At 33.1% G+C, this 27,844-nt stretch overlaps 4 protein-coding genes across 5 annotated transcripts; 1 reads left to right on the top strand and 3 right to left on the bottom strand.

Moving 5' to 3' along the window:
* The first annotated feature begins 241 nt into the window (after positions 1-241).
* LOC101895371 (CWF19-like protein 1 homolog) lies at positions 242-3,477 on the top strand. Of its 2 annotated transcripts, none has more exons than XM_005182377.4 (8): positions 242-503; positions 692-861; positions 925-1,256; positions 1,317-1,420; positions 1,492-1,708; positions 1,771-1,885; positions 1,938-2,424; positions 3,247-3,477. In XM_005182377.4, the coding sequence occupies exons 1-8, from the start codon at positions 484-486 to the stop codon at positions 3,383-3,385; spliced, it is 1,584 nt and encodes a 527-aa protein (XP_005182434.1). In that variant the 5' UTR covers positions 242-483; the 3' UTR covers positions 3,386-3,477. The 2 variants fall into 2 exon arrangements, with proteins under 2 accessions (XP_005182434.1, XP_019891937.1); XM_020036378.2 differs by lacking the exon at positions 242-503 and adding an exon at positions 567-637.
* LOC101895546 (uncharacterized) lies at positions 3,388-12,386 on the bottom strand. Its single transcript, XM_005182378.4, has 6 exons — positions 12,008-12,386; positions 9,837-9,931; positions 4,666-4,736; positions 4,100-4,602; positions 3,805-4,031; positions 3,388-3,736 (listed from the first exon to the last, which is right to left on the bottom strand). Exons 1-6 carry the CDS (start codon positions 12,259-12,261, stop codon positions 3,555-3,557), a joined length of 1,332 nt encoding a protein of 443 aa, XP_005182435.1. The 5' UTR covers positions 12,262-12,386; the 3' UTR covers positions 3,388-3,554.
* A 1,253-nt stretch (positions 12,387-13,639) lies between these two features.
* On the bottom strand, positions 13,640-16,366 carry LOC105261749 (farnesyl pyrophosphate synthase-like). Its single transcript, XM_011293750.3, has 4 exons — positions 16,304-16,366; positions 15,309-15,879; positions 14,113-14,339; positions 13,640-13,818 (listed from the first exon to the last, which is right to left on the bottom strand). The coding sequence occupies exons 2-4, from the start codon at positions 15,734-15,736 to the stop codon at positions 13,640-13,642; spliced, it is 834 nt and encodes a 277-aa protein (XP_011292052.2). The 5' UTR covers positions 15,737-15,879; positions 16,304-16,366.
* Positions 16,367-20,472: 4,106 nt separating this feature from the next.
* Positions 20,473-26,354, bottom strand: LOC101896699 (farnesyl pyrophosphate synthase). Its single transcript, XM_011293746.3, has 5 exons — positions 26,304-26,354; positions 23,138-23,208; positions 22,314-22,813; positions 20,895-21,121; positions 20,473-20,836 (listed from the first exon to the last, which is right to left on the bottom strand). The coding sequence occupies exons 2-5, from the start codon at positions 23,204-23,206 to the stop codon at positions 20,655-20,657; spliced, it is 978 nt and encodes a 325-aa protein (XP_011292048.2). The 5' UTR covers positions 23,207-23,208; positions 26,304-26,354; the 3' UTR covers positions 20,473-20,654.
* Positions 26,355-27,844: the final 1,490 nt, after the last annotated feature.

Here is a 27,844-nt window from a genome sequence, read left to right as displayed (position 1 = left end):
AAAGTATACCAGTGAAGTTTGGAAAGGAAATGTTATATTTAATAGAAAATTGTAACAAAATAAAGTACAAAAGGTAATGAAAATGTAATAATAATGCAAACACTTATTTTGCGTTGTAATTGTTGTGAAACATTAGTAAACATGGCAAGTGATTTAAACGTACACAGACAACAAAGCCAGATGATTTTCACAGTGAAGGCGGCATTTCGCTGTTTATTGGCACTGTGGATTATTTCGGCATTGCACAAATAAATATTAATTTTGTGTATTTTTAAAAAACATAAAAAAGAAATAGTAATATTGACAGCATTAAACTTAATCCACTTAAATAAACGCCATCCCAATTCTTTTAAAAGCGACGCTTCATTAGTAGCAGTCGACTCGCTTCAACATTCTTTTGTTTTGATTACTGATTTTTATCGTATATTTTCTTTTCTTGGGAAACATTTTTGTTGGCCAAGAATCAACGTTTCATTGCTGAAGATGGATCAGAAAATTAAAGTGTTAGTTTCTACATCTTTGTGAAATATTTGACAAGTATTGCTGTTGAGCATCATGTGTTGTTCGTAGCATCCGTTATATTCCCGCCAAAATGCGTGGCATTTCATATGCGAGGATTAAAACTAGATGTGTTCCAGTAGGGTATTTTAATATTCCTATATTTTTCAACAATATATTGTTTCTTTTTCAGTTTAGTATGTGGAGATGTTCGAGGACGTTTCAAGCAAATGTTTCAGCGCGTCGAAAGCATCAACAAAAAAGCGGGGCCCTTTGAAATCCTTTTATGTGTGGGGGACTTCTTTTCCGAAGATGAAAAACAAAATGAGGAGCTCATTGCCTATAGGAATGGACACAAACACAGTAAGTTCGCAATGATATGAAGTGGAAACGAAAGTTTTAACAAAACCTCTTCTATTTTTTCAGTTCCTGTTCCAACATACATTTTGGGGCCGAATAATAAAAATGTCCAAGCATATTATGAAAATACCCAAGATGGGGAAATTTGTAGCAACCTTACATATTTGGGTAAACGAGGTCTCTATACTCTATCATCGGGGGTCAAAATTGCTTACATTAGTGGTTTAGAAAGGCCGGCAGGTGCCACTGAGCAAGAATTCTATTTTGGTCTGGATGATATTGAGGCGGTGAGAAACTCATGCCTGGTCAATAAATCATCTGCTTCCGATTATCGTGGTGTTGATATTTTATTAAGCTCACCATGGCCCCATGGAATAACGACAAATGATGGACAAGAGGTGAGCCTAAGGTTATAAATGTACATATTGACATGTGTTTTAACGTTATTTCCATTTTAGAACAAAAACACATCTAAACTGCTGTCATTTTTATGCCGTGATATTAAACCTAGATATCATTTCTGTGCAATGAGCAAGAAATATTTTGAACCTGCACCTTACAGGTAATGTGGATAAAATTAGATATTTTAACATTGCCAATTATTACTCCTAAATTTTCATGAATATATTGCAGATTGCCCTCCGATCAAATAACACAATTGGAATTGTGTACACGTTTCATATCACTTGCCGATGTGGGCAATGCAGAAAAAGAGAAATACATTTATGCCCTAAGCTTGACACCGGTGGAAAAAATGCGTGTAATGGAACTAATTCAGAAAACCACCATCGAAATTAAGTGTCCATTTGCCGATCTCAATTTTAATGATATAAAATTAAAGGGTGATGCGGTAAATATATTCCATTTATGCAGAATTTCAAATTTGAAAAAATAATGTTTTTTTTTGGTTAGACTGAGAGCAAACAGTATTTCTTTGATATGGAATCCAAAAACGATAGAGGGAAATGTTTTAGCGGTGGCAACGATCGCCAACATAAAAAGCCCAAGGTGCAGCAATGGGACCAAGGTATGTGGCAGAAAAGCTAAGCTGACATTATGATTAACACTTTCGCCCCTAGAAATATGTTGGTTTTGCTTATCTTGCCCAAGTGTGGAGAAACATTTGATTATTACAATCGGTACCCACTTTTATTTGGCCCTTGCCAAAGGACCAATTAATGATTATCACATACTATGCTGTTCCATCAATCACATACCATGTGCTGCTCAACTAACCGAAGAAGATTGGAAGGAATTGTTGCGTTTTAAAAAAGCCCTGAAGAAATTCTTTAAAGCACAAAACCAGGTTGTCTGTTTCACTGAAAGAAATTATAAAACTTCACATTTGCAAATTAATGTTTTCGCATTGGATGAGGGTCTGGCCTGGAAGATACCACACGCATTTGAGGATAAATCTGAAGAATTCAATTTGGAATTTGAAACAATACCTCAATTGGCTGATTCTCAGATGTTGCCACAACAGGGACCATATTTTGTAGCGGAGCTGCCAAATGATACAACATTGATTACAAGGCAAATGAAACATTTTCCAATACACTTTGCAAGGTGAGTTGATGTTGAAATTTTTTAAATGGGCTCTAATCGGGTTTCCACCAATAACGTAGTTGAATTCGTTATGGTTTAAAATGGGATAAGAACTTTTAAAATGTCAATAATTGTTATCTAAAATTATATGGCAGTGGGGTCAAATGCTAGTTCTTTTGAAATAAGTCAGACCAGGAGGTATATTTCGACTTCGGTAATAGAATATACTCCGAACACTTGTTAAAACCTTAAAAAGGCTTATAATAGAAGAAACAATTTATATGTTGGACCCACCAAAACGTGGCCAATATTCCAATTTAAAATTGAAAATAAAATATAATTGCAGGGCGAGATTCTGTCCATTAAATAAATAATATAAAAATTTGTTTCTTGGCTTCAACTGTAATATAAATTAAATGAAAATAGGTACGTCTTCAATCACCTCAGCAAATCAGAAATTTAAATAAAGATAATAATCGGCTGTACTACAACTTCAGGAGTTGATATAGGCCTATACCCGATTTGAATAGGGAATATGTGGCTGAGTTAATGTCAGATATTGCAAAGATGTCTGTCTTTAAAGGGGCTTTATATATTACAGACCTTGTTGTGGTTTTCTATCTATAAAAGCCCACACTAGTTTTTTATCTATAAAACCCCGAGTAAGTCCTTTTGTTAAAAGAACAGTTTCATTATTTTCAGAATAGGTCTGGACCCCCTCTCTATTAAACTAAACTAAAACTATTAATAATTATTCTTTTCAATTATAAAAATGGAAACCACTCCCCAGCCCTGTTTTTTTTTAAAGATGACTGATTATCATTTAATTTTTCCCCATTACAGAGATGTTTTCTGTTCAGAAAATCTTTTGAACTGTGACGAAAAAGTCGACTGGCGAGCATGTAAACTAGATATGGACGCTGAAAAGGATTTAGTTAAAAATTTTAGAGAAAAATTTGCAAAATATGATTTTACATCGTAGAATTAGATAAAAATGTGTTCGCGCTATATTTTATGTCGTTGTACAAAACGTTTCGCTAAACAATAAAAATAATTAAAATATTACAACTAATAGATCTTAAAACTATAAAATTAAGACAACAACAAAGGGGTTTCGACTATTTTTTTTTTTTCGTTTGGCGATCGCTTAATTAGGCATCACGCTGATAGATTTTATTCAGGATCTGTAAAAAGATGCCATGTGGAACACCACGTGATGTTTGTTGGATATGAGTTTTAATCATATTATATGATTCTTCTTCGTAGATGGCATAGGTGTTGGGTAGACCCAGACTTTTGTAAAGGTTTTTGACTTTTTGGGTCTTTTCCGGATCTAAGAAACAACAAAACAAGGCAATTTAATTATTTTCTTTTTGCATTCTTAGAATGAATGTTACTTACCATTTTGTCCATAGCAATCCAACATAATTTGTTTTTGTTCCTCGTTGGCCCTTTGCATACAGACCACCGCCAGCCAGGAACATTTGTTGTCCTGAATGTCTGTACCAATTTTCCCTGTTATTTCTGGATTACCAAAACAATCCAAGAAATCATCTTGTACTTGAAAGAAATGCCCCATTTCCAGTAATATGGTTTTCGATTGCCGAAAAGCTTCGGGATCCTTTATGCTGCAGGGAGAGGGAAAAATGTATTACTTGTAGACCTTGTAGAATATTCTCAATTTCCCCCAACATACCCCGCTAAATGCATAGCCAATGCAAATGGCAAATAGAATGTGTAATAGGCCGTCTTATTCGCCACAGTTGCATTATATTTTTCCATGCTAAACGACAAAACATCGTTATTGGCATTCAACAGATCCAGGCTTTGACCACATGTTGTGATAAAGGTTATCTCATGGAACAATTCGATTAAATCAATATAAGAATCCAATGATCTAAAATGTTTCTTGAGCAGTGAGTATAGGGCATTTTCCATCATCAGGGCATCATTCAATGCAATCAGCCCAACTTGTGGTACCTTATGCCAACATGTTTGCCCCCGTCGGGTAGAACTGTTATCCATCACATCATCGTAAAGCAAAAAGAAGCTGTGTAATATTTCAATACACCAACCTAATATTTGAGCTCGTTTGATATTTTCCGTTGTAAGATCTTCAGATTTGACCAGATTTTTATATGTCAATACAGTGAGTAGGCCACGATTTAATTTGCCATGGGGCACATTGTATTCCAGAGCCTGTGCGAAAAGAAAGACATGTTTAAGTTTTAAAAATTTATAAAAAATACATTGAGAACTTACACGGGCAAACCAAGCAGAAATTTCTGCAGGACTATATTTGTTTGTTATTTCCACCAGTTCGTTAACAATTTCTAGGAAAAAATTAATGAATGAAAATGGAATATTGCAGAAAAACTAAGGAACAAAAAGTGCAACTACACAAGATTCTATGGGAAATAAGTAAAAAGGCTGTAAATACCCCCTAACATTTGGAACTAATTTGGAAATTTTCAAAGAATAAAATCCGTTAAAACTTCTGTTAAAATCTTAAAAAAATGGCCACTATATTAGGGTCTATACGACAAGGTGGACCTGCATAGGCAACTTTTGTCATAAGCCATTACAAAATTCAAATACGAAACTTGAAAAAAATCGGTGAATAATGTAGCTAAAATCATCAAAATACCGAATATCGGGATGTGCCGTTATATGGGGGCTATGCCAAAACATGGACATGCACAGACAATTTTCTGTCATAGGCTGTAGTATCCATTACGAACTTCAGATACCAAATATGAAACAATTGCGGTGAATAATGTCGCTAAAATCATCAAAATACTGAATATCGGGAAGTACCGATATATGGGGGCCATACGAAGACGTAGACCTGTACAGACAATTTTCTGTCATAGGCTGTAGTATCCATTACGAAGTTTAAATATCAAATTTCAAACATTTCCGGTGAATAATGTCGCTAAAATCATCAAAATACTGAATATCGGGAGGTACCGTTATATGGAGGCTATACCAAGACGTAGACCTCCACAGACAATTTTCTGTCACAGGCTGTAGTATCTGTTGGGGCAACCCACATTAACAATATGGCATCTCATATTGCAACATCCTATACGGCAACGCCCATATAATAGGACGCCGTGCTACCGCCATTTTAGCTTGCTCAGTCTTGTTTTGTCTGTCACTCGAGTCTGACTCACTACATTGTAACTTCTACATTCTTTTTAAATTAGTAGCTGTGAACGCTCATCATCCAATAAATCTTTACACCTTTAGTATTAACAAACATTGGCTTTTATTTCAAACTATAAAAGTACAACAAAAGTGGCGACGAGGATAGTGGAAATTGATCAATAATTGCACACACAACAATCCGCAAAAATGTCTCAAGACATAATTCTACAATTGTTAACAGAGCAACAAAAAGCAATGTCGCAACAAACGCAACTGCTAAAGCATATGGCTGATCTTCTTCAAGCACAAGGAGCACCAAATTCACCACACTCACCACAAACATCAAATTCATCCAAAGCAGCACTAATGGAATCACTAGCACAGTCAATGACAGCATTCGTATACGAGCCAGAGAGCGGTCTGATATTTCAAGCGTGGTACAACAGGTTTGTGCATGTTTTCGAAAAAGAAGCAAGCTCACTCGAAGAACATGACAAAGTGGCCTTGTTATGGAGAAAAATGTCGAACCAAGTACATGAAAGATTTGCCAACTACGTATTACCAGCAAAACCTGAAGACATGACTCTAAAGGATACAGTAGAGAAACTCAAGAAACTCTTTGGTAAAACAGAAACACAAGTCTCACAAAGATACAAATGCCTTCAGCTAGCAAAAGGCGACAGCGAAGATTTCAGAGAATACGCAAGCAGAGTAAACCTACAATGCGAACTATTCAAAATGAAAGAACTGAAAATCGACCAATTCAAATGTCTCATTTTCGTCTTAGGACTCAAGTCAGCAAAGGACAACGACATAAGACTTCGCTTACTAAAGGTACTGGATGATGAAAACACTACAATGAACCTAGATCAACTAGTAGACGAAACACAACGAATTCTAGATCTCAAATCGGACAACATTCTCATTGAACATCAATCAAAAATCGTCTGTTCACTCAACAAGCACGCAAAAGACTTTAAGAAGCACAAAACACCCAATTCACCCTGTTGGTATTGCGGAGACCTTCACTACGTCAAATTTTGTCCTTTCCAGAAACATAAATGCACAACATGCAATCAAGTGGGTCATAAAAATAACTTTTGCAACATCGCTAAGACTGGTAAGAATTTCAAATCATCGTCTGAAAACAACCAGAACGAATTCAAGAAATACAGCAATTCAAGGAAATCATTCAAAACTAAGGCAGTTTTCAAAACACACAACATTAATTTCCGCGACTTAAGGAAATACACAACTGTCCTAATTAACAACAATCCTGTAAAACTTCAAATTGATACTGCATCAGACATATCAATTGTATCTATCAACACATGGAAAGCTATAGGTAAGCCTGAAGCCTACGAAACTTTTGACAACGCTAGCGACGCAAACGCAAACTCAATCAAGCTCCTAGCAGAATTTCAATGTGACGTCACAATCGACAAAACATCAAAAACATTAAAATGTTATATAACAGATATAGAAAAACTCAATATCATGGGAATCGATTGGATTCAAGCATTCAATCTATGGCAGAAACCAATAACCTCATGGTGTCATCAAATAAACTTCGTTGATGAAATAGCAGAATTGAAAACGAATTATCAATCAGTTTTTGATAACAGTACCCCAGGTCTGTGCAAAACAAAAGTCAACATACAATTATTGCCAAACACAAAAGAAATATTCGTTCCCAAACGACCAGTTCCTTTCGCAGCAAGAAAGGAAATTGAAACAGAACTCCTCAGATTAGAAAACGCAGGAATAATCACACCAAATCCCAATGCACCAGAAGGTAAGTCTCCAGCAGAATCCTTCATCGGAAGAAAAATGAGAACGGTCTTCGACGTTCTAAGGAAGCAACAATCGCCTGAGTATAACGTCAATCACAAAATGGAACAGCAGTACAATACCAAACACGGTACCAAAAACAGAGAGTTTAGCAACGGAGAATTTGTCTATGCCAGAAACTTCAAAGGAAACAAAAGTTACTGGACAACAGGCGAAATAGTCGAGCGTAAAGGGAAAGTCATTTACAACACTCTAATCGACGTTGGGGACAGGAAAATTCTAGTACGAGCTCATACTGATCAACTTCGACATAGAGAATCGGTAGAGTCAAGCAGACAAGAACGACAAAAACTACCATTGGACGTACTACTTGAAGAATTCGAAATCGCTTTGCCTAACCATCAAGAACATTTTGCAACTCCAACAGGTTCACCAAACTGGACACCTCAAAGAATAACAAGTCGCAGACAACCAGTCGAACCTATTTCAAGATCACCTTCTCATCTTAAGGAGGGAGATGTTGGGGCAACCCACATTAACAATATGGCATCTCATATTGCAACATCCTATACGGCAACGCCCATATAATAGGACGCCGTGCTACCGCCATTTTAGCTTGCTCAGTCTTGTTTTGTCTGTCACTCGAGTCTGACTCACTACATTGTAACTTCTACATTCTTTTTAAATTAGTAGCTGTGAACGCTCATCATCCAATAAATCTTTACACCTTTAGTATTAACAAACATTGGCTTTTATTTCAAACTATAAAAGTACAACAGTATCCATTACGAACTCTAAATACCAAATTTGAAACAATTTCGGTGAATAATGTTGCCAAAATCACATGGGGGCTATACCAAAACGTGGACCTACATGACCCATTTTTTATAGGTACCAGAAGGGGTTCGCAGATATATATCATGCTTAAAACAGATCCTGCATTAGCAAAAATATTTGGATGTGTGAAATTTAAAGAGAGTTTTGTTTTTCAAAATCTTGAACCCTATGTGGGGGAGGTACTAGAAGAAATGGTCCGATCTCTACCATTTTTACAACAGACCTTGTGTTGATTGAAATATTCAAATGTACCACGTCTGAATGGAATGGGATGTCAATTTCGTGTTTTATGAGCTTTATGAATATTAAAAAATTCGACCATTTGTGGGGAGGTAGGAGGAGAAGGACTGATATACTGATATATTTCATCTTCACACTAGACTTTGGGTTAATAAAAATATTGCGATGTGTGTAATTTGAAGACAACCGGATGCTTATTTCGGCTTTTATGATCGTTTCTGTTATTCAAAACTTTGACTCTTTGTGGTGGAGGTACCAGAAGGAATGGTCCGATCTCTACCATCTTTATCGCAGATCTTGTGTTGATGGAAATATTGAGTTGTTGTAAGTCTGAATGAAATCGGATATTAATTTCTTGTTTTATGAGCTTCATGAATATTCAAATTTTTTACCCTTTGTGGGGGAGGTATCTGATGGAGTGAGCCAATATTGTCCACTTTCGCACCTGATCTAGCATTGATGCAAATATTAGGATTGGCAAAGTTGGGAAAAAATCGGATTATGCAGTAAATTTTTTTCATTGAAAATGTTGACATTTTATGGGGGAGTTACCAGAAGGAGTGGATCGATATTGCCGTTCTCCGAACTCGATCTAAGTTTTACAATAATATTACGATGTACCAAGTTTGGATCCCCTCGAGAGCCAGATAGACAGACGGACGGACATTGCTAGATCGACTACAAATGTCCTGAAACAGATTTGGTCCAAAGAGACCTAGGGTCTAAACTCGTTATTTCGATAAGGCACGTTTTGGCCTAATCAAATGATATAACCCTCTTTAGCCATATGGCTAAGGGTATAACAATTTTACTAACAAAGGTCTGTCAACTTTAAAAGACATCTATATGGCGCGGTATTCCAAAATGGGAAATCTATGGCTGAGGGTATACAAATTGTACCAACAAAGGTATATAGATAGTCTGGCATCCCAAAAGGGTAAATCTATAAAATTCCATTATTATCTCTTTTTTTCAGAGTTTTTTTTTTTTTGAACAACAATAATGAACATGCAGACAATGCAGATGAGTTCAATGTCCCATTGTTGAAATTGAAACAATGACCTATTATTAAAAGTTAATAAATACTCAAGGAAGCTATGATAAATGAAATTAAAAATATACCCTATTTAGAGGTTAATATTGGTGGCAACAATGATAATTGTTAATTGTAATGACATTGTTTGATATTTTTAATACCATTCACATTCGACGAGGTCTAATTATAAAGTAAAATTGATTATATAAAACTGAAGACTTTGGAGCTAGCTAATTTTAATTCGCAGCCTTGTTATCAATGCTCTACAATTGCATTACCCGCTTAATGCCTTAATTTTAATTAGCGTTGCAAATTGCTTAATAGATATGGGGGATATATTAATATATGTAATTAAATGTGTGTGCATAATAATATTTACCAGGGAATATGGCTAAAAATTCACGATTTTCCTCTGTTGATACGACGGTGCGAGTTGCTGCTGGTATCGGATGATTTTGTAGAGTTGACAATGCTCTGTAAAAAGATAATGAAACAATAGGTGTGAAAACAAAAAAAAAAAAATAAAACATTGGAAATTTACAAATATTTTGTGTCAACAAATTCTCCAAAAGATCAATGAAACACAAGCGTCGGTGCAGATGAAATCGCAGGCATTTAAAAAAAAAAAGATATATTGTTCACTGAGAGCTTAGGAGGAAATGTGTCATCTAAAGGTCGAATATGAATATTTCTTTGTTTGTTTTATTTTTATGATAACGAGAGGAAGTTGAATATTATAAATAACAAAACTACACGCGCAATCTAGATAATAGACTAAATAATTGACCATTCATGCCCTGCATCGCTAGGGTCCTATAATATAATTTAAAATAATTTTTATCTATTTTCAATCACTCTTGGGCTTAAGTAGAGCAATTATAATCGACAAGTAAATATGATTTAAGACTTGTAAGGAAAGACAAAAGTGGGACGGGCTTGACTTTTTGATAGCCTATACAGAACGAGATAAAAAAACTGCAACTGTTCGAATTGGTCACCTTTGGCACGAATTATGGTCTTCAAACGGCGGCCAATGAATCCGTCCCATGCTGCCGGAATGTTGCTCTGCGGTATTTTGGCCCATCGCTCAATCATGCTCATGCTCATCAAAATGCTTTTGTACGCTTGAAAAGAATACAATGAACTGTCACTGGGATATTTTTAAGAGGTGTCGGACGAGTAGCTTGGAAGTGACAGCAGTCTGAAGTTGGTTGCAGTTTTTTCATCTATTCTATTTGTGACCTCCTGTACCAAATGTCATTTCTGCAGAGCGCATATTACGGTTTTTAGAGCTATATTTGAATCGATTTGGTCCAAACTTGAACAAATTCTTTATCGCATAATCCAAAATTCAAAATCAAGTGGGAGAACATAGCTTTTTTGAAGCTACATCTAGATTTGACAAGGGCAAGAGCCCTACCTGATTTTTTTCTTGTACCAAATACAAATGCTATGGAGGCTATACCAAAACGTGGACCAGGACAAACAATTTTCTGTCATAGGCTGTGGTGTACATTACGAACTTCAAATACCAATTTTTAAATAATTTCGGTGAAAAATGTCGCTAAAATCATCAAAATACCGAATATCAGGAGGTACCATTATATGGGTGCTATACGAAGACGTGGACCTGCACAGACAATTTTCTGTCAAAGGCTGAAATATCCATTACGAACTTCAAATTCCAAATTTGAAACATTTATGGGGAATAATGTCGCTAAAATCATCAAAATGCCGAAAATAGGGAAGGTACCATTTTCAACTTAAAGTAAGAACCGGATTAGAAGAAAGGAACACAACATACATAGCTATTACAGCTATTACAACTACTCAATTTTGTCCTTTTTTGCCTGTTACAAACAAAAGCACATAGACATAGTACCCTGTACACTATTTTCTTGCCTATTATATAGATAGAGGTTTTTGTGGACCATATACATGGAATATTAAGTTGTGTAGCATTCATGAAGATCATTACTGCAGGTGGGAGAATTGTTTACACTACCAGCTACGCATTATAGATACACAGCCCATTCTATAATTAGAAACACTTAAAAGAGATAGAAAAAAATCAATGGCTATTTTGAGGAACAAAGAAAGGATATTGTACCAAATGTTTAGGATCCAAAGATACATGCATACAAAATCTCCTAAAGAATGAAATTTATAAAGAGCAAATTAACATCTTCGCACAGTGATAGTATAACCTGTTTGTTTATCAGTGTCATCCAACCAATAAAAACAAGCCCTACATCAACAAAAACGAAAGTCAATCACTTACAAATGTCATGGTGAGAAACCAATAATGCACATACCAGGTCTGGCCAATAAATTAGGCATTCAAAACTCAAAAATCTCAATCTACGTGATCAATAGAAAAATCAGCTAAGCATATCGTTGACCAATTTGATAGGTAAGCATACATATGGGATAGGTATATTGTGCGTTTGGTATGTAAACAATTCGTAATGTTGCTCTAACCCAAAATACCAATGTTACGTATTTATGTGTAATCTTAAGCCGGTTGGTTAATCTTCTATGTCATCTTACCTTGAAGAGTTTTCCAATTTTCTTTTGTTTATCAACTCCAATGGTAATCCTCCAATACGTTCCGTCTCATTGGGACTAGAATTTGTATGGATTTTATCCGAATTCTGGACAATATCACTTGTCGAAATATAACGGTTGCAAATGTTGGTTGTTTCATTACCCCCAGTGGTGGGTCTTGCCAAATTTGTTGTTGCTTTACAATTTGACAGCAGAAATTTACTTCTTGGCAATCTTCTCAACAAGGAATTCAACATTTTTTATAATTTTATATATTTCACTTTCGTTTGAGCTTCACTATTGTTATTGTAAATATTGTCTCAATAATAGATCCCGTTTCCGATTTCACTTTCTCAGTTTCGTTGTTATGCGTTTGACTCGTTTGACTGCGTCACTACAATATGGCAGTCACTACAATATGGCAACACTGAAAAGAAAGACAGCACAGAGAGAAAATCGAAATAAAGATGGAATCAAAAGGGAAAGGCGGACAACACAAAAGGAATCAAAACAAAACGGCCGACAACACTGAAACAGATGTTTAAAATATGGGTTGTGTTGGGAGTGGAGAAGATGAATGAAAAGTAAGAAAGAGGTTTCGTATGGAACGTAGTGTACGTTACTTAATCTACTAATCGATGTTATTCACAATATATGTTTACGTTTGTTATTGTGAACAATGAAGGTATGTGGTCACATGTTACATTTATTTGATGTAGATGAAAACACACATATTGTGATTAGATTGTGGTAGTGCGAAAAATAAGCAAACAGTAATCAAAATGTAAACAAATTTTGACATTTCGTTTGATCGGTGTAACTGCTTATTGTTATTGTATGCCATGGTACAATGATTTGCAATGAAGAACATAGAAAACATCTGAGTGAATTTGTTTCTTATGGAAGTCTTGTAATGTCAAAACATGTATACATGGTGTCATTGTGCAATAAGAAGGCAGAACAGCTACAGCTCACGGTAGAAAAATACATGTAGATAAATAGTTGAAGAATACAGATAGTCGCATCGACACAGTTGCTGGCACAATGGACTGTCAAATCAATTTTGAAATTGAAAATTTTGAATGAAAAATTATTCGAATTCGACGTAGCTGCCAGGAAAATAAACTGTCAAACCAAATTTTGAATGAAAAATTATTTCAATTTGTAAAAATTGTTGAAAACGCATTTAATAACCTCCGATTGACGTCCAATAACAAAATATATAAAAATCTACTTATATTTAAAAAACATTTTACATTTTTGGCATATCAATGTTGCTAAGCGTTGTATCTACTCATGGTATAAGAACACAGGTAGATGCATCAACTCTTGGGAACATTGATCTGTTAAAATTTTCAAAATGTTTTGTCAAAAACAAGTTGATTTTTATATGTTTTCTTATACGACGAAAATCGGATGTTGTTATGATAAGCATTTTTCGTTATAAATTTCAATAATTTTTCATTCAACACTTTCAATTTAAAAATCAGTTTGACAGTTCATTGTCCCAGCAGCCGTGACAATGCGAGTACTTGTACTATTCTGTCATGATGGATAATAAATAAAAAGATGAAAAGTAGTTGAGATAATATTCCATTTAATTTTACGTACAAAAATGTATCATACATAGTTATTTTATCGTGTTCTTAAATAAATATCTTTTAAATTCTGTAAAAATATATCTTTAGGTAATTCGCTTAATTGATGTATGTACGCTTCAATTATATCATATTTTTCCTCTTCAAATAATCTGAAAGCAGCATCAAGTTCCATATTGGCATATAAATCTTTGACACACTGTATCATTTGGGGATCTGAAAAATTATGCAGTTATGTATATGTAAATATAAGTGGAATTGAATCAATATCCCATGGTAAAATTAAGAAGGTAAAGTCATTTCAAATAAGCAAATCCATCTCTGCATTTTCTGTAATTTATCTTGTTAAATTTCACTGAATATAAAACAAGTTTCCATCTCCGACTTCTGTGTATTCAATGGATTTATAAATATAAATTTTGACAATAAATAATAATAAATAATTTTGAAAAAAAAAATGTAAACATATGACTGCACGACTTTACCTTTTTAATTGTACCATGCAATAACCTTTATTTCCATAGCATCTTTGCATTGTTAGTTTTTGTTCCTTATTTGCTCGACGCATAAATTCAACGGCAAACCAGGTACATTTATTTCTGGCTATGTCAGATCCATTTTTGGCATATTTTTCCGAACATCCATATAAATTTAAGAAATCATCTTGCACTTGATAAAGATGACCCATTTCATGCAATATAATGGTATATAGGTGAGACGCATCCTGGATATTTATACTAAAAATAGGAGAAATTAATGCAACACTTTTTATTAAAAACTTGCTTTTGACAATTCCTTAAACGATTCGTTATATTAAAGTTTGAAGTTAAATGAGATGTTGTCAAATAAATAATTTTGAAAAAAATGTAAACATATGATTGCATGACTTTACCTTCTTTACTCTACCATGTTGTGTACCTTATTGTCATGGCAGAAGAATACACGTAGTTGCATCGACACAGCTGCTGGGACAATGAACTGTCAGATCAAATTTGAAATTAAACATTTTTGATGAAAAATTATTGAAATTTGTAAAAAATTTTGAGAAATGCTTTCGATTGGTGTCGTATAAGAAAACTTATAAAAATCTACATATTTTTTGAAAAAATACATTTTAAAAATTTTGACATATCAATGTTCCCACGCGTTAATGCATCTACCTGTATTCTTCTACCATGCTTATTATTAAAAACAATACACACACTTTCAAACTTTGCATATATTTTGACATAGCAAGCTTTTGAATACCTTCTAAAGATGTGGGTACATAAGCAGCTTGGATTCCTAGTTTAATATATATTGTGACATATTACAAAGGGATATCAGAGGAGCACTCGAATCACGATGGCAAGCTGCTTAGTACTATCGCTTTAAGAATAAGGGTGGAGATACATAATGCGTATATTTGTTTGACTTAAGTCATCGGCTGGTTTCTTCGTAGATGAACAATGGAGTTTTAGGTTGACTTAGTTCGATTTTGGCCTTAGGCTCCTTTGTTCATTTCAGAAGAAGCCAGCCGATGACTTAAGCCAGCCAGATAGGCGCTTTATGTATTTTCACCTTAAGATTGGCCAGTGAGCTCATCTGACAACTACGTTTGCTGTCAAAAGACATATTGTGATATTGTGAGGATCAAATCACAATAGTGCAAAAAGTACTACGTTTATTGTTAATTCTTTGTCAAAAGTAGTCTTCATTATACTTACCCCGCCATTTGCATTGCTAGCCTGAACGGCAATTCAAATAAATAATTCGCAGTTTTTGCATTTGCAATCATTTTATACATTTCCATTGAGAAACTTGTAACTGGTTGCTTGCAAGACAGGAGAGTTGTGCTCTGAACACAGGCACTCTTAAGGGCCGCATCATGAAATATCTGCATTAATGGTACATAGTTGGATGAATTCTTAAAATATTTATGCATTAGAAAATATATAGAATTTTCCAATATTATAGCATCATTAAGACCAATGATGCCAACTTTATTCAATTTATGCCAACACGTTTTTCCTTGTCTCCATCCATTGTCCTCGATAATATCGAAATAGATTGAAACGGCCGAATATAATAATTCAACACACCAACCCAAAATTTCCACTGATTTCAAGTCGGGTGTTTGATTCTTCCATTTCATTAATGAGCCATATGCGGAGAAAGTATTTTGGAGACACTGATGTTTGTCCTTCTTCACATTGTACTCAAGTATCTGGCTAAACCAATTCGATTTGATGTTGCAATTAATTTTGGAAATGGCTTTGTTTACATCGAGTATATAATCTAGAAGAGATAAACGTACATTTGTTTATATTTTTATGAGTTAGAACATGTTCTATGGCAGAAGAATACAGCTGTTGGGTCAATGAACTGTCAAACAGATTTTGGAATTGAAAATGTTAAAGGAAAAATTTGAACAATTGTTGAAAAATACATGTCATGACAACATCCGATTTACGTAGTATAAGAAAACACATAAAAATCTACTTATTTTTGAAAAAACATTTTAAAAAATTTGACATATCAATGTTTCCAAGCGTTAAAGCATCTACCTGTATTCTTCTACCATGACATGTGTACATAAAAGTTCTTATAGTGTGTTTAAATACCAATTTTTAAAGCGTTTGATTTGAAAATTTCTACTTATAGTGCATTTAAAGTAGATTATCCTTAGTTAATTAATTGTTAATGTAATATAAATATTTACCTGGAAGATTGTTACACGATGAATGCCTTCCAGCATTAGTTTCTTTGGGCCTATCAACTGTAAGACATCTGTTGAAAAAAAATTAAATACATAATTTGTTATCTACATCACACGTGCCTTATGAAGAATTTTAAAATCGAAAATTGGTTTGACAGCTCATTGTCCCGGCAGCTGAGTCGATGCGACTACCTGTATTCTTCTACCCTAACTACGTTTATATGCAAATGTTACAAAATCTTGACCCGGGTTAATCCTGTTAATTGATCAATCACAATAAATGTGAACATGCAAAGCATACGTTAATTGATTTCGGGTAAAGACTAGGTATGTAAATGTGCTATAAGTCTATAGCACTGTCAATCAATGAACTGTTAAACCAATTTTGCAATTGACAATTTGTAAAAATTTAAAAAAAATGTGTATCATCACATCCTCCGATTGGCGTCGTATAGCAAAAACAAAATCAAATCAACTTATTTTTGATAAAAAAAAACATTAAATATTTTTTTGGCCTATCAATGTTCCCAAACGTTTATTCATCTACCTGTATTCTTCTACCATGAATATGCGTTAACTTTATTGTGATTACGAGTAAAGTTTAGGTATGTAAACGTGCTATAAGTCTATATTTATAACATGGTAGAAGAATATAGGTAGTCGCATCGACACAGCTTCTGGGACAATGAACTATCAAATCAATTTTGGAACTGAATATTTTGTGGGAAAAATTATTCAAATTTGTAATTTTTTTTTTAAATTCATATTATAACAACCTTCGATTGGTGTCGTATAAGAAAACTTATAAAAAATTTACTTATTTTTGAAAAAAAAAAAAAAAAATAAATAAAAATTTTTGAAATATCAATGTTCCCAAGCGTTTACAACATGGTAGAAGAATTCAAGTAGTCGCATAGACACAGCTGATGGGACAACGAACTGTCAAACTAATTTTGAAATTGAAATTTTTGAAAGAAAAATTATTCAAAATTGTAAAAGGGCATATTATAACAACCTCCGATTAGCGTCGTATATGAAAACATGTGCAAATCTAATTATTAAAAAAAAAAACATTTAAAAAATTTGACATATTAATGTTCCCAACGTTGATGCATCTACCTGCATTCTTTTGCCATGGTTTACAATTAAGGTATGAACATAATTTAAATCCGAAATGTATACAGCGTTGTAGTCACATTATTTTCTTTACCGCAACTTTTTCGTTGTCATTAGATTTCTATTCCACATTAAATATTGTTGCTTCAATATGCCACATAGATTTTTACTAATAGAAATCATTTGTGTGGGAAACTAAATAAATTTACTAAAATATCCGTTTAGGGTCTACCCTCACAACTGTTAAAACAAAACTAACTGTAGTCCGTGACTCGCCAAATTATTTGTTACGCAACATCCTGAATAAAATTAAATAACACGGTGATAAAAACAACTTCAACCTATTTACTCAAATTGTGGCTATGATAAATACTTGTTCAAACTATGCAAATAAAAGCACAATATCCCCGAGGCTATGGTACGGAACGATAAACGATTTTCTAATATATAATTATACATAGCTTGTTTTATTTGGCATTGTAGCATTGTTCCTTTCTTGAAGGTGTATAGTTAAGTTGTAGATACATAGAAAGCTTTCTTTACTGCATTTAAGGGTGAAACAAATCAAAGTTTAAATCGTGACTTCAGCGTGAAAATGTGACACAGATGTCTTTTTTGCCTGAACGAAACGTAAAAACCATGGTAGAAGAATACAGGTGGTCGCACCGACACAGCTGCTGTGACCATGAACTGTCAAACTCATTTGAGAATTAAAAATTATTCAAATTTGTAAAAATTGTTAAAAACGCATATTTTAATAAACACCGTTTGAAGTCGTATAAGAAAATATATAATAATATACTTATATATACCATGGTAAAAACACAACACACTTGTCAACTACAAGTGGTAACAATGTTGTATATTTACGTTGACGCATGGTAGAAGAATAAAGGTAAACACATCGACACAAGTGACGGGACAATGAACTGTCAAACCAATTCTGGAATTGAAAATTTTGAATGAAAAATTATTTAAATTCATGAGAATTGTTAGAAAACGCATATTATAATAACATCCGATTGACGTCGTATAAGAAAACTCATAAAAATCTGCTTATATTTGAAAAAACATTTTAAAATTTTTGACAGATCAATATTTTTTAGCGTTGATGCATCTACCTGTATTCTTCTACCACGCGTCGACGTCACAATTTAAGCTTTGATCTGTTTTAGTCATAATGGTGAGAGTAAGTGATCGGCTAGCTTTTTCGTAAAATAACAAAAACTCGTTGGTTGAACAAGTATGAATTATGGACAAAAACCGAACTAATGCTGGGAATACATAAAGCGCTTATTTGGCTGGCTTAAGTCATCGGCTGGCTTCTTCGGAAATGAACAAAGGAGCCTAGGGTCAAAATCGAACTAAGTCAACCTAAAACTCCTTAAGTCAACCAAAAACTTCTTTGTCTACTACAGGTAGCCGCATTGATACAGTTGCTGGTAAAATGAATTGTTAAACCAATGTTTGCAATTTAAACATTTGAATGAAAACTTATTCAAATTTGTAAATTTTGTTTCAAAATGCATATCATAAAAACTTCCGATTGACGCCGTATAAGAAAACATATAAAGCCCTATTTTTTAAACAAACAATGTTCAAATGTTCCCAAGCCTTGATACATCTACCTGTATTCATGATTCTCCTCGATTAATCAAATCACATGAAAAATGGTCAATTATGATAAAAAAAAAAATGGTCAATCGGATAAAGATTTGCATTTTGAAAGAGAGGGCTAGGTTCATTTGAGGCTCTATAAGATGAAATGTTTTGTAATGTCAAATTTTCCACATGTAGAAGTTGCACATATCGTATGATACAGGGATGACATTTCAGTTGTGAAATACATGAGTAAAATACATTCGTACTTTTTCGGTCACAGCTAGCCCTATTGTCATCGGATAAATATAATTTAATTAAAAGTGTTGTATGTTTGTTGTGTGAAAATATATAAATACTCTGAATTTATTAGTTTTGCAATTTTTTTTTCGATATCATGAAGTGACCACAATTAAATTTGTGAAAAAAGATTATCTATAAAATATTATAATTTTTATTAAAACAACATAAAATGCAATATTTTTTAACAACAATAGTTTTCGTAGCTGAGTTATCGTAAGCAAGCGTATCTAAAATCAGCTGATTAAACCAATCTGTAAAACGTACCGGACCTTTGGTATATCTTTGACCTATCCCATAAAGTTTACACAGTAAAAGTGGGAATACATAATGCGCTTATTTGGCTGGAATAAGTCATCGTCTGACTTCTTCGTAAATGAACAAAGGAGCCTAGGGCCAAAATCGAACTAAATCAACTTAAAACTCCATTGTTCCTCTACGAAGAAGCCAGCCAAATAAGCGCTTTATGTATTTCCAGCCTAAGATCTATTGTAACAGCAAGAATACATTAGGACCATGGCAAAATTAAGAAGGTAGTCATTTCAAATAATCATTCCCATCTTTGCATTTGGAGGTTTCCATCTCTGATTTTTGTATGTACAATGGATTCATGAATATACATTGTGACAATGAGATATTGTCAAATGAATAAGTTTGACAAAAATGTAAACATATGATTGCATGACTTTACCTTCTTACAAAACTGAATGAGTATTTATTTTATATATAATTTATATCCATATTAGATTTTTCAACACACAATATTTTTTTTGCTATTTTTGGAACCCTTTTGGTTGTGTATGTGTGCATAAACAAACATCAGCTGAGCAGTATTTATATCTCCTTAAATTTACAGCGAGTTTAGATAGAAAATTTTGTGTTTTTTTTTTCAGATCTTCCCACAACAAAAATCATCGCCGAATTTTTACATTGGTGCGGTGGTACATTTTAATTTCGCAAACGTTTCCTCTAAGGCGTTGTTTGCATTCTATATTCGAACTTGTTTTTCGTTACATTATTTTTGGATAGTTTTTTCATTAATGTTTGGTTGTGTATGTATAAACAAACCTCAGCTGAGCGACATTTATATCCCCCTAAGAGCCCACTAGATCTATTAATCAAACTGGCTTAAGCTTTGTGTAAACGAACCTTAAGAATCAAGTTAATGAGCAATGAAACTCACAAGTAAACAACATTTATTTGTTTAGACGTCTGACACACATTTTTTGACATTTGTCGTTTTTGTGACATATTGAATGGATTTGACAATTTTAACTTATCATTTCAGGTGCAAATGCAGGACGTTATGTTTTTTTATTTTTGAATTATCAAAACATTTTCACATTTCGCTACAATATACTCTAGTTGCTATCTTTAATAAGATTTCTTGTATGGTCTTATCGGGAATGTCATATATTTGTGATTTTGTTTTTTGGTATGACTCTTCTAATGCGACTGCATACACGCTGTGAAGGTCCAACGTTGAGTAGAGATTTTTAATTTCTTGAATTTTTTCCGGATCTACAAAAAATATTATATATAAGAATATGACCATTTTTTTTTATTAAATATTAACTACCTTTTTTGCCATAACATTCATTGATGATTTGTTGTTGCTGTTCATTTGCGAGTTCCATTGCTGCAACTACCAACCATGAATATTTATTGTCCTGTATATCGGTTCCTATTTTTCCAAACGTATCTAAAGTGCCATAACAATCCAGATAATCATTTTTTATTTGGTAAAATGTACCGACCTCTCTCAGAATGTTCTTCGATTGATTGAGGATAGTTTTGTCTGAAAAACTAAAATGCCAGATTAATATTATAGGTTTACATAAGGATTTAATGGTATATCTTAGGCTAGGTTTACATTAAAATCGTTTACATAATTAATTAATATATCATGATTTAAGTCATTTTTATAAACTCCACCATTGTACGGAGGGTATATTAGGTTTATCATTCCGTTTGTAACACCTCGAAATATACATTTTAGACCCCACAAAGTATAAATATTCTTGATCAGCATAAAATTCTATGTCGATTTAGGGATGTCCGCCCGTCTGCGGAAAACACTATAGCTTCCGAACGAAATGAAGTAGATTGATAAAATGTTACTCAAACGTATTTTATGTCTGCAGGACTTTTGATATTGAAAGTGGGTCATGTTGGTTCACGTTTTGGTTTAGCCCCCCATATAATGGTACCTCCCGATATTCGGTATTTTGTTGATTTTAGCGACATTATTCACCGGAATTGTTTCAAATTTGGTGTTTGAAGTTCGAAATGGATACTACAGCATATGACAGGAGATTGTCTGTGCATGTCCACGTCTTCGTATAGCCCTTATATAACGTTACCTCCCGATATTCGGTATTTTGATGATTTTAGCCACTATCCACCGGAATTGTTTCAAATTTGGCATTTGAAGTTCGAAATGGATACTACAGCCTTAGACAGAAAATTGTTTGTTCAGGTCCACGTCTTCGTATAGCCCCCATATAACGGTACCTCCCAATATTCGGTATTTTGATGATTTTAGCCACATTATCCACCGGAATAATTTCAAATTTGGTGTTTGAAGTTCGAAATGGATACTGCAGCCTCAGGCAGAAATATATCTGTGCAGGTCCACATTTTAGTATAGTCCCCATATAATAGTGCCTCCCTATATTTTGATGATTTTAGCTACATTCACCGATTTTTTTCAAGTTTCGCATTTGAATATTGTAATGGGTTACGACAAAAGTTGCCTATGCAGGTCCACGACGTCGTGGACGGCTAAGTTTGGTATTTTTAAGATTTTAACAGAATTTTTAACGAATTTTATTTATTTATTTATTTATTTATTTTTTTTTTTTTGAAGATTGCCAAATTCGTTCCAAATGGTGGAGGGTATACAAAGTTCGGCCCGACGCAACTTTTTTACTTATTATGCTTATTTCCATACATTTCCGATGTTAAACTTTTTGTATTTTGCATTACTTCCACTTACCCAGCCAAATATAACGCCGTTGCAAATGGCAAGTAAAAATGATCATATGCCACCTTATTAGCTGCCATAATCCTATAGGTTTCCATATTAAAAGTGTTAACGGGATTTTTAGCATATATCAAGTCTAAACTTTGTATACACGCGGCTACGAATACAGTTTCGTGAAAAGTTTCCAATATTTGTCGATAAAACGGTAAATGTCCAAAATAATGTTTAAGCAACATGTAAACTGAATGTTCAATCATGAAAGCATCATTAATTGCCAATCCGATTCCGTGCATTTTATACCACGTTGAATGACCTCTCCGATAGGCGCCATCATCCATTATATCGTCAAGCATTAACACACTAATATTCATAAACTCGGTGCAATAGCCCATTATATAAGCCAACTGGTGATTTTGTGTAGAAATATTTTTCGATTTGATATATTGGTCATAGGTCAATGTGGTAAGTTGGAGAATATTACATGCCGATTTTTCCAGGTGATATTCAATAGCCTGAAAAACAAATTGAGAACATAGAGTTTTAAACAGGGTATTGTATGTTGATATTACATGTGTGAGAACAGCTGACTCTTATAACTGATATATATGCTACGTTTAGATTGTAGTACATTACGTTACGCTTACACTAATGGCATTTTCATTAGGTATGCTGTTTGCTTTTCTAGTAAAATTTGGTTTATTTTATTTTCGTACAAAAAAGAAAAAGTACAAATCTAAAGGTGACATTACATAAAACGCTTTTTTGACTGGCTGAAGTCATCGGTTGGCTTCTATATAAAAAACAAAGATGAAAAGATATTCTATCGTTCGACTTACTTTAATAAACCAATTGGACCCTTCCGTTGTACCAAATCTTTTAATAATATCACCAACATCATTAAGCATATCTGAAAAAAAAAACAAAATAATTTATGGATCCGCATTTACGTCAGCATTTTTAATGATTTTTAAAATAAGTAACATTCACAACGATTCTGAGATTATTTAAAAGTAAAGTTAGCTGATATTTTTAGATACTGAGTATAAACAGAAGCACACAACAACATACCAAAGATTTATATTCAAGACCAGCTGATATCACATTGTTTTAAATTATATATATATATATATATATATATATATATATGTATATATATATATAAACATATAAAAAAAGCTTAGTTCGGTCCATCCGAACTTATAATACCCTGCACCATGAGGTAAAAAAAAATTATAAAAGAAGAAGCATGATAGAATTATAAAGGTAAAGTCATGCAATCATATTGTCAAAATTTGTATTTATAAATCCATTGTACATAGACAAATCAGAGATGGGAACCTGCTTTTTATGCAGTGAAATCTATATCTATACTCTAATTTTAAACAATTTCGTGAGAAAATGTTGCTAAAATGATCGAAATATTGAAAATCGGACGGTACCGTTCTATTGGCGTTATAGGAAAACGTAAATTATTCTCGCAACAAAACTTACATGGTAAAAGAATACAGGTAGATGCATTAACGCTTGTCAATTTTTTTAATGTTTTTGCTATTTTCAAAAATAAGTAGATTTTAATATGTTTTTTTTATACGACGTCAATCAGAGGCTGTTATGCAATTTTTCAACAATTTTAACGAATGAAAATAAATTTTCATTCAAAACTTTCAATTCCAAAATTAGTTTGACAGTTCATTGTCCCAGTAGCTGTGTCGATGCATCTACCTGTATTCTTCTACCACGAAAACTTTTGACAACAAGTGAAGACTAATAGCGCGTTTACATACAAATTTTAATTCAGAGTAATCCTCATTATCAAGATTTATTCAATCCGATTTGAAGTTTAAAAAGAACTTTAAGATCCACATTTAAATCATGTCATACTTGTCAATTCTATTTAAAAACGCAGAGAAAAACACAGTGAGGTATGCACAAATATTTCGTTTTAACATTCGATTTAAATCAAATCGTATAAGGGCATAGTCTAAACGGTCCTCTACACTGGAATTAGCCTTTAGTAGAAGAATGCATGTAGTCGCATCGACACAGCTGCTGGGACAATGAACTGTCAAAGCTTTTTTGGAATCGAAATTGGTAAATGAAAAATTATTCAAAATTAAAAAAAATGCATATCATAACAACCTCCGATTGGCGCCGTATAGGAAAACATTAATAAATCTACGTATTAAAAAAAAAAAAAAAACACACACTAATTTGTTTGACATATCAATGTTCCAAAGCGGTGATGTATCTACCTGTATTCTTCTACCATGGGTTTTAATAAAACATGCTGATGTCCAATGCTTTATACATGTGTTTGCACAAATATTTGAAATAGATCAGATATGGAGGTGATTGACATTGGAAGAAAGCAAATTGCTCAGAGTCAGCACCGAAACAATAGAAAACAATTGCTATTGTTCTCTATTTCACAAAAGCTAACATGATTATTAACACTTTAATGCTATTTACACAAATGTTTATTGAATTCTATTTGGAAATACAGTTCAAAAAATTAATATACGAAAATCTGTTCTTCTTGCATTGTATTTATGGGATAGAGAGGAAAAAAAATATAACAATACAATAAGAAAACAAAGTCTATTGAAAATGCTATCTGATAAGATCAGCTGATCTTCTCCGCAATGTCAAAATGCATGAAAAATTTAAGTAAACGCATAAAACAAAAAATGCAGTAAGATCTTGACAACATTATTCAACTGATTATTCTGAGGGTTTGACTCTTAAAGAAACGTCATTCGAGTAATATGCAAGAACTTATATAACAGAGAAAGCTTCATTAAAATGAAGTGTTTAAAGCCTCTATTTGTTATATGTTTAAGACATGGTGCAATGAAATAAAGGTAAACTCATTTCAAATAAGCATTCCCAGCTCTGCGTTTCTGTAATTTACGTTGTCAAATTTCATTGCATAGATAATAGTCCCCTCCTGTGTGCATACTATGGATTTATGAATATGGATCTGACAATGACCTTTGACAAAATTTGAAAAAATTTTAAACATATGATTGCATGATTTTACCTTCTTAGTTCTACCATGGTTCAAGATCTTATTCGTCGTTTTAAAGAAAGAACAACGAAAATAATAGATTATTTATTTTATATTTTTGTAAAATATGCCACTCGTCATACGTATATATTTTAGATATGAAAATAATTTTTATATGAAAAAAAGAAAACAAGATCGAGTTATTTGGAAAAGAGTTGTCATATTCGATTTGCAAATGATTCCACCTCTATTATTCTGTCATGTATTTAACATTAAATGCCATTAAATATCTAAAAATTAAAATCATGGTAGAATTAAGAAGGTAAGCCTGTACAATCATAATTTAACATTTTTTTTAATCTTTCCTTTGACAACACCTCATTGTTTATACACCAAAATCAGATGTGGTAAAGTACTTAAATTTGACAAAGCAAATTGTAGAAAAATGCAAAGCTGGATATACTTATCTGATATGAGACTACCATGGTAGAAGAATATAGGTAGTCCCATCGGCACAGCTGGTGGGACAATGAACTGTCGAACAAATTTTGAAATTGAAAAATTTGAATGAAAAATTTGTAAAATTTGTTGAAAACGCATATCTCCTCCTCTACCTCGGATGAGGTCGTACAAAAAAACATATAAAAATATACTTATATTTGAAAAAAAAAAAACATTTCGATTTTTTTGACATATAAATGTTCCCAAGCGTTGTTGCATCTACCTGTATTCTTCTACCATTCTTGCGCTCTTCGCACTTTAATTTGACAAGGCAAATTGTCAGAAAAATGCAAAGCTGGGTATACTCATTTGAAATGAAACCACCTTGATAATTTTACTATGATTAGAATGTTGATTCGATTTTCTAACAATTACTTGTAACAGAAAATTCTCTCGGTACAAGATACTGAGTAATCTTTGCTAGGAAAGTTATCGTACACACCTAATATTAAAGTGTAACAAACTCTACCTGGACTTAAAAAAAGTAAACATACCTGGAAGTACTTCTTGATAGTTGGCAATTTGTGTGTTTTGTTCGGTAGGGAGTGGCCTGAAAATAAAACCATTGAAATACATATTAAAAATGATGATTAAATAACAAACTAAAATTAGCATTAACAAAAGGTTATCATCCATAGAAAGACTACTGCTTTTATAATTTTTGGATTTGAATTTGGACTAGAACTACGGGGGAAAAGCGTAACGCTCCCTAATTGTTCATACATTGGTTTTAAAGGGTTGTCATGCAGTTTTTACATTTGTATTAGTTTTCCATTTCTGGCAATTCACTGATTTACATGCTAGAAGAATACAGGTAGTCTCATCGCCACAGCTGCTGAGACAATAAACTTCAAACCAATTTAAAAATGTAAAATTTTGATGAAAAATTATAGAAATTTGTAAACAATTGTTGACAATTGCACATCATAACAACCTCCGATTGGCGTCGTATGAGAAACATATAAAATCTAGATTAAACATTTTTTGACACATCAATGTTCCCAAACGTTGATACATCTACCTGTATTCTTCTACCATGCCCATTTATTTATCTTAAAGTATGTTTACACGCATTCCTTTATATCAAATATACACAGTAGCATGGTATGTTTTCTAATAAATTAGTAGAATTACCATCAAATATTGTCATTTGTATTAGTTTTTTCCATACTTGTTTGAGAAGTAATTCTCTCAGTGCGGTTCTGTCAATTCACTACTTTAGTTGTGAAAAGATCGGCAACAAAGCAATTATAGCGAACAATATTATGATAAAGAATCCTAGTGGTACCAGAAACTTTCAATGAATATCGATTTAAAAGCGCATTTTTTTATGACTTGTATTCACTTCTTACTGTTACATTACAACAACAACAATAAAAAATTCAAAATCAAATGTTAAATGAAGCTTAATATAGGTCAGGTATATAATAACAAACTCATCATTATTAATTATTATTTCTCTCTACTCTGGCAACTCTCTATGTTTACAGAACTATGTAAACACAGTACAGTGTATTGCAAACGGAAATAATTATTCATGAGTAATTAAAAAAACTATAATTTCTTACCCCGTCTTCAGATTCCTTGGGATATTCCTTTTTACCACTGGATCCTGGGCACCCAGCAAGGAGCTAGCACAACGTTTATATATTTTACAATGAACATCATTAGATGATGGTACAGTCCTTATAAAATTGCGACAAGTGGTTCTCAATAGTGAATACATCATTTTTTTGTTTGTTTTAATTGACAGAGTTTAATTTGGTTGCCGTGTGTCAGTCTGTTATCGCAGGTATTTCGTTTACAACTGAATTCATACAAAGATAGACATATGTTTAAAAGCCACAACTTAAAAGTTCCGTTTTCCGATTTTTCAATGTGTTTAAGTATTTTGACAATGAAATTAAACAAGTCTATCAGTCGTCAATGTGAATATTATAAAGTGTCAAGTTTATTTTGTTTTACCTTTTTATTATGTTTTTCTTGTTTTTTGTTTATTAAAGTTCAATGTACTTAGAAAAACTCGCCAATATAA

The sequence above is a fragment of the Musca domestica genome, unplaced genomic scaffold, assembly GCF_030504385.1.
Source record: "Musca domestica strain aabys unplaced genomic scaffold, Musca_domestica.polishedcontigs.V.1.1 8, whole genome shotgun sequence".
Lineage (NCBI taxonomy): Eukaryota > Metazoa > Arthropoda > Insecta > Diptera > Muscidae > Musca > Musca domestica.
Note: the sequence above shows the minus strand (reverse complement) of the source record. Positions and strands in the feature narration are given on the sequence as shown.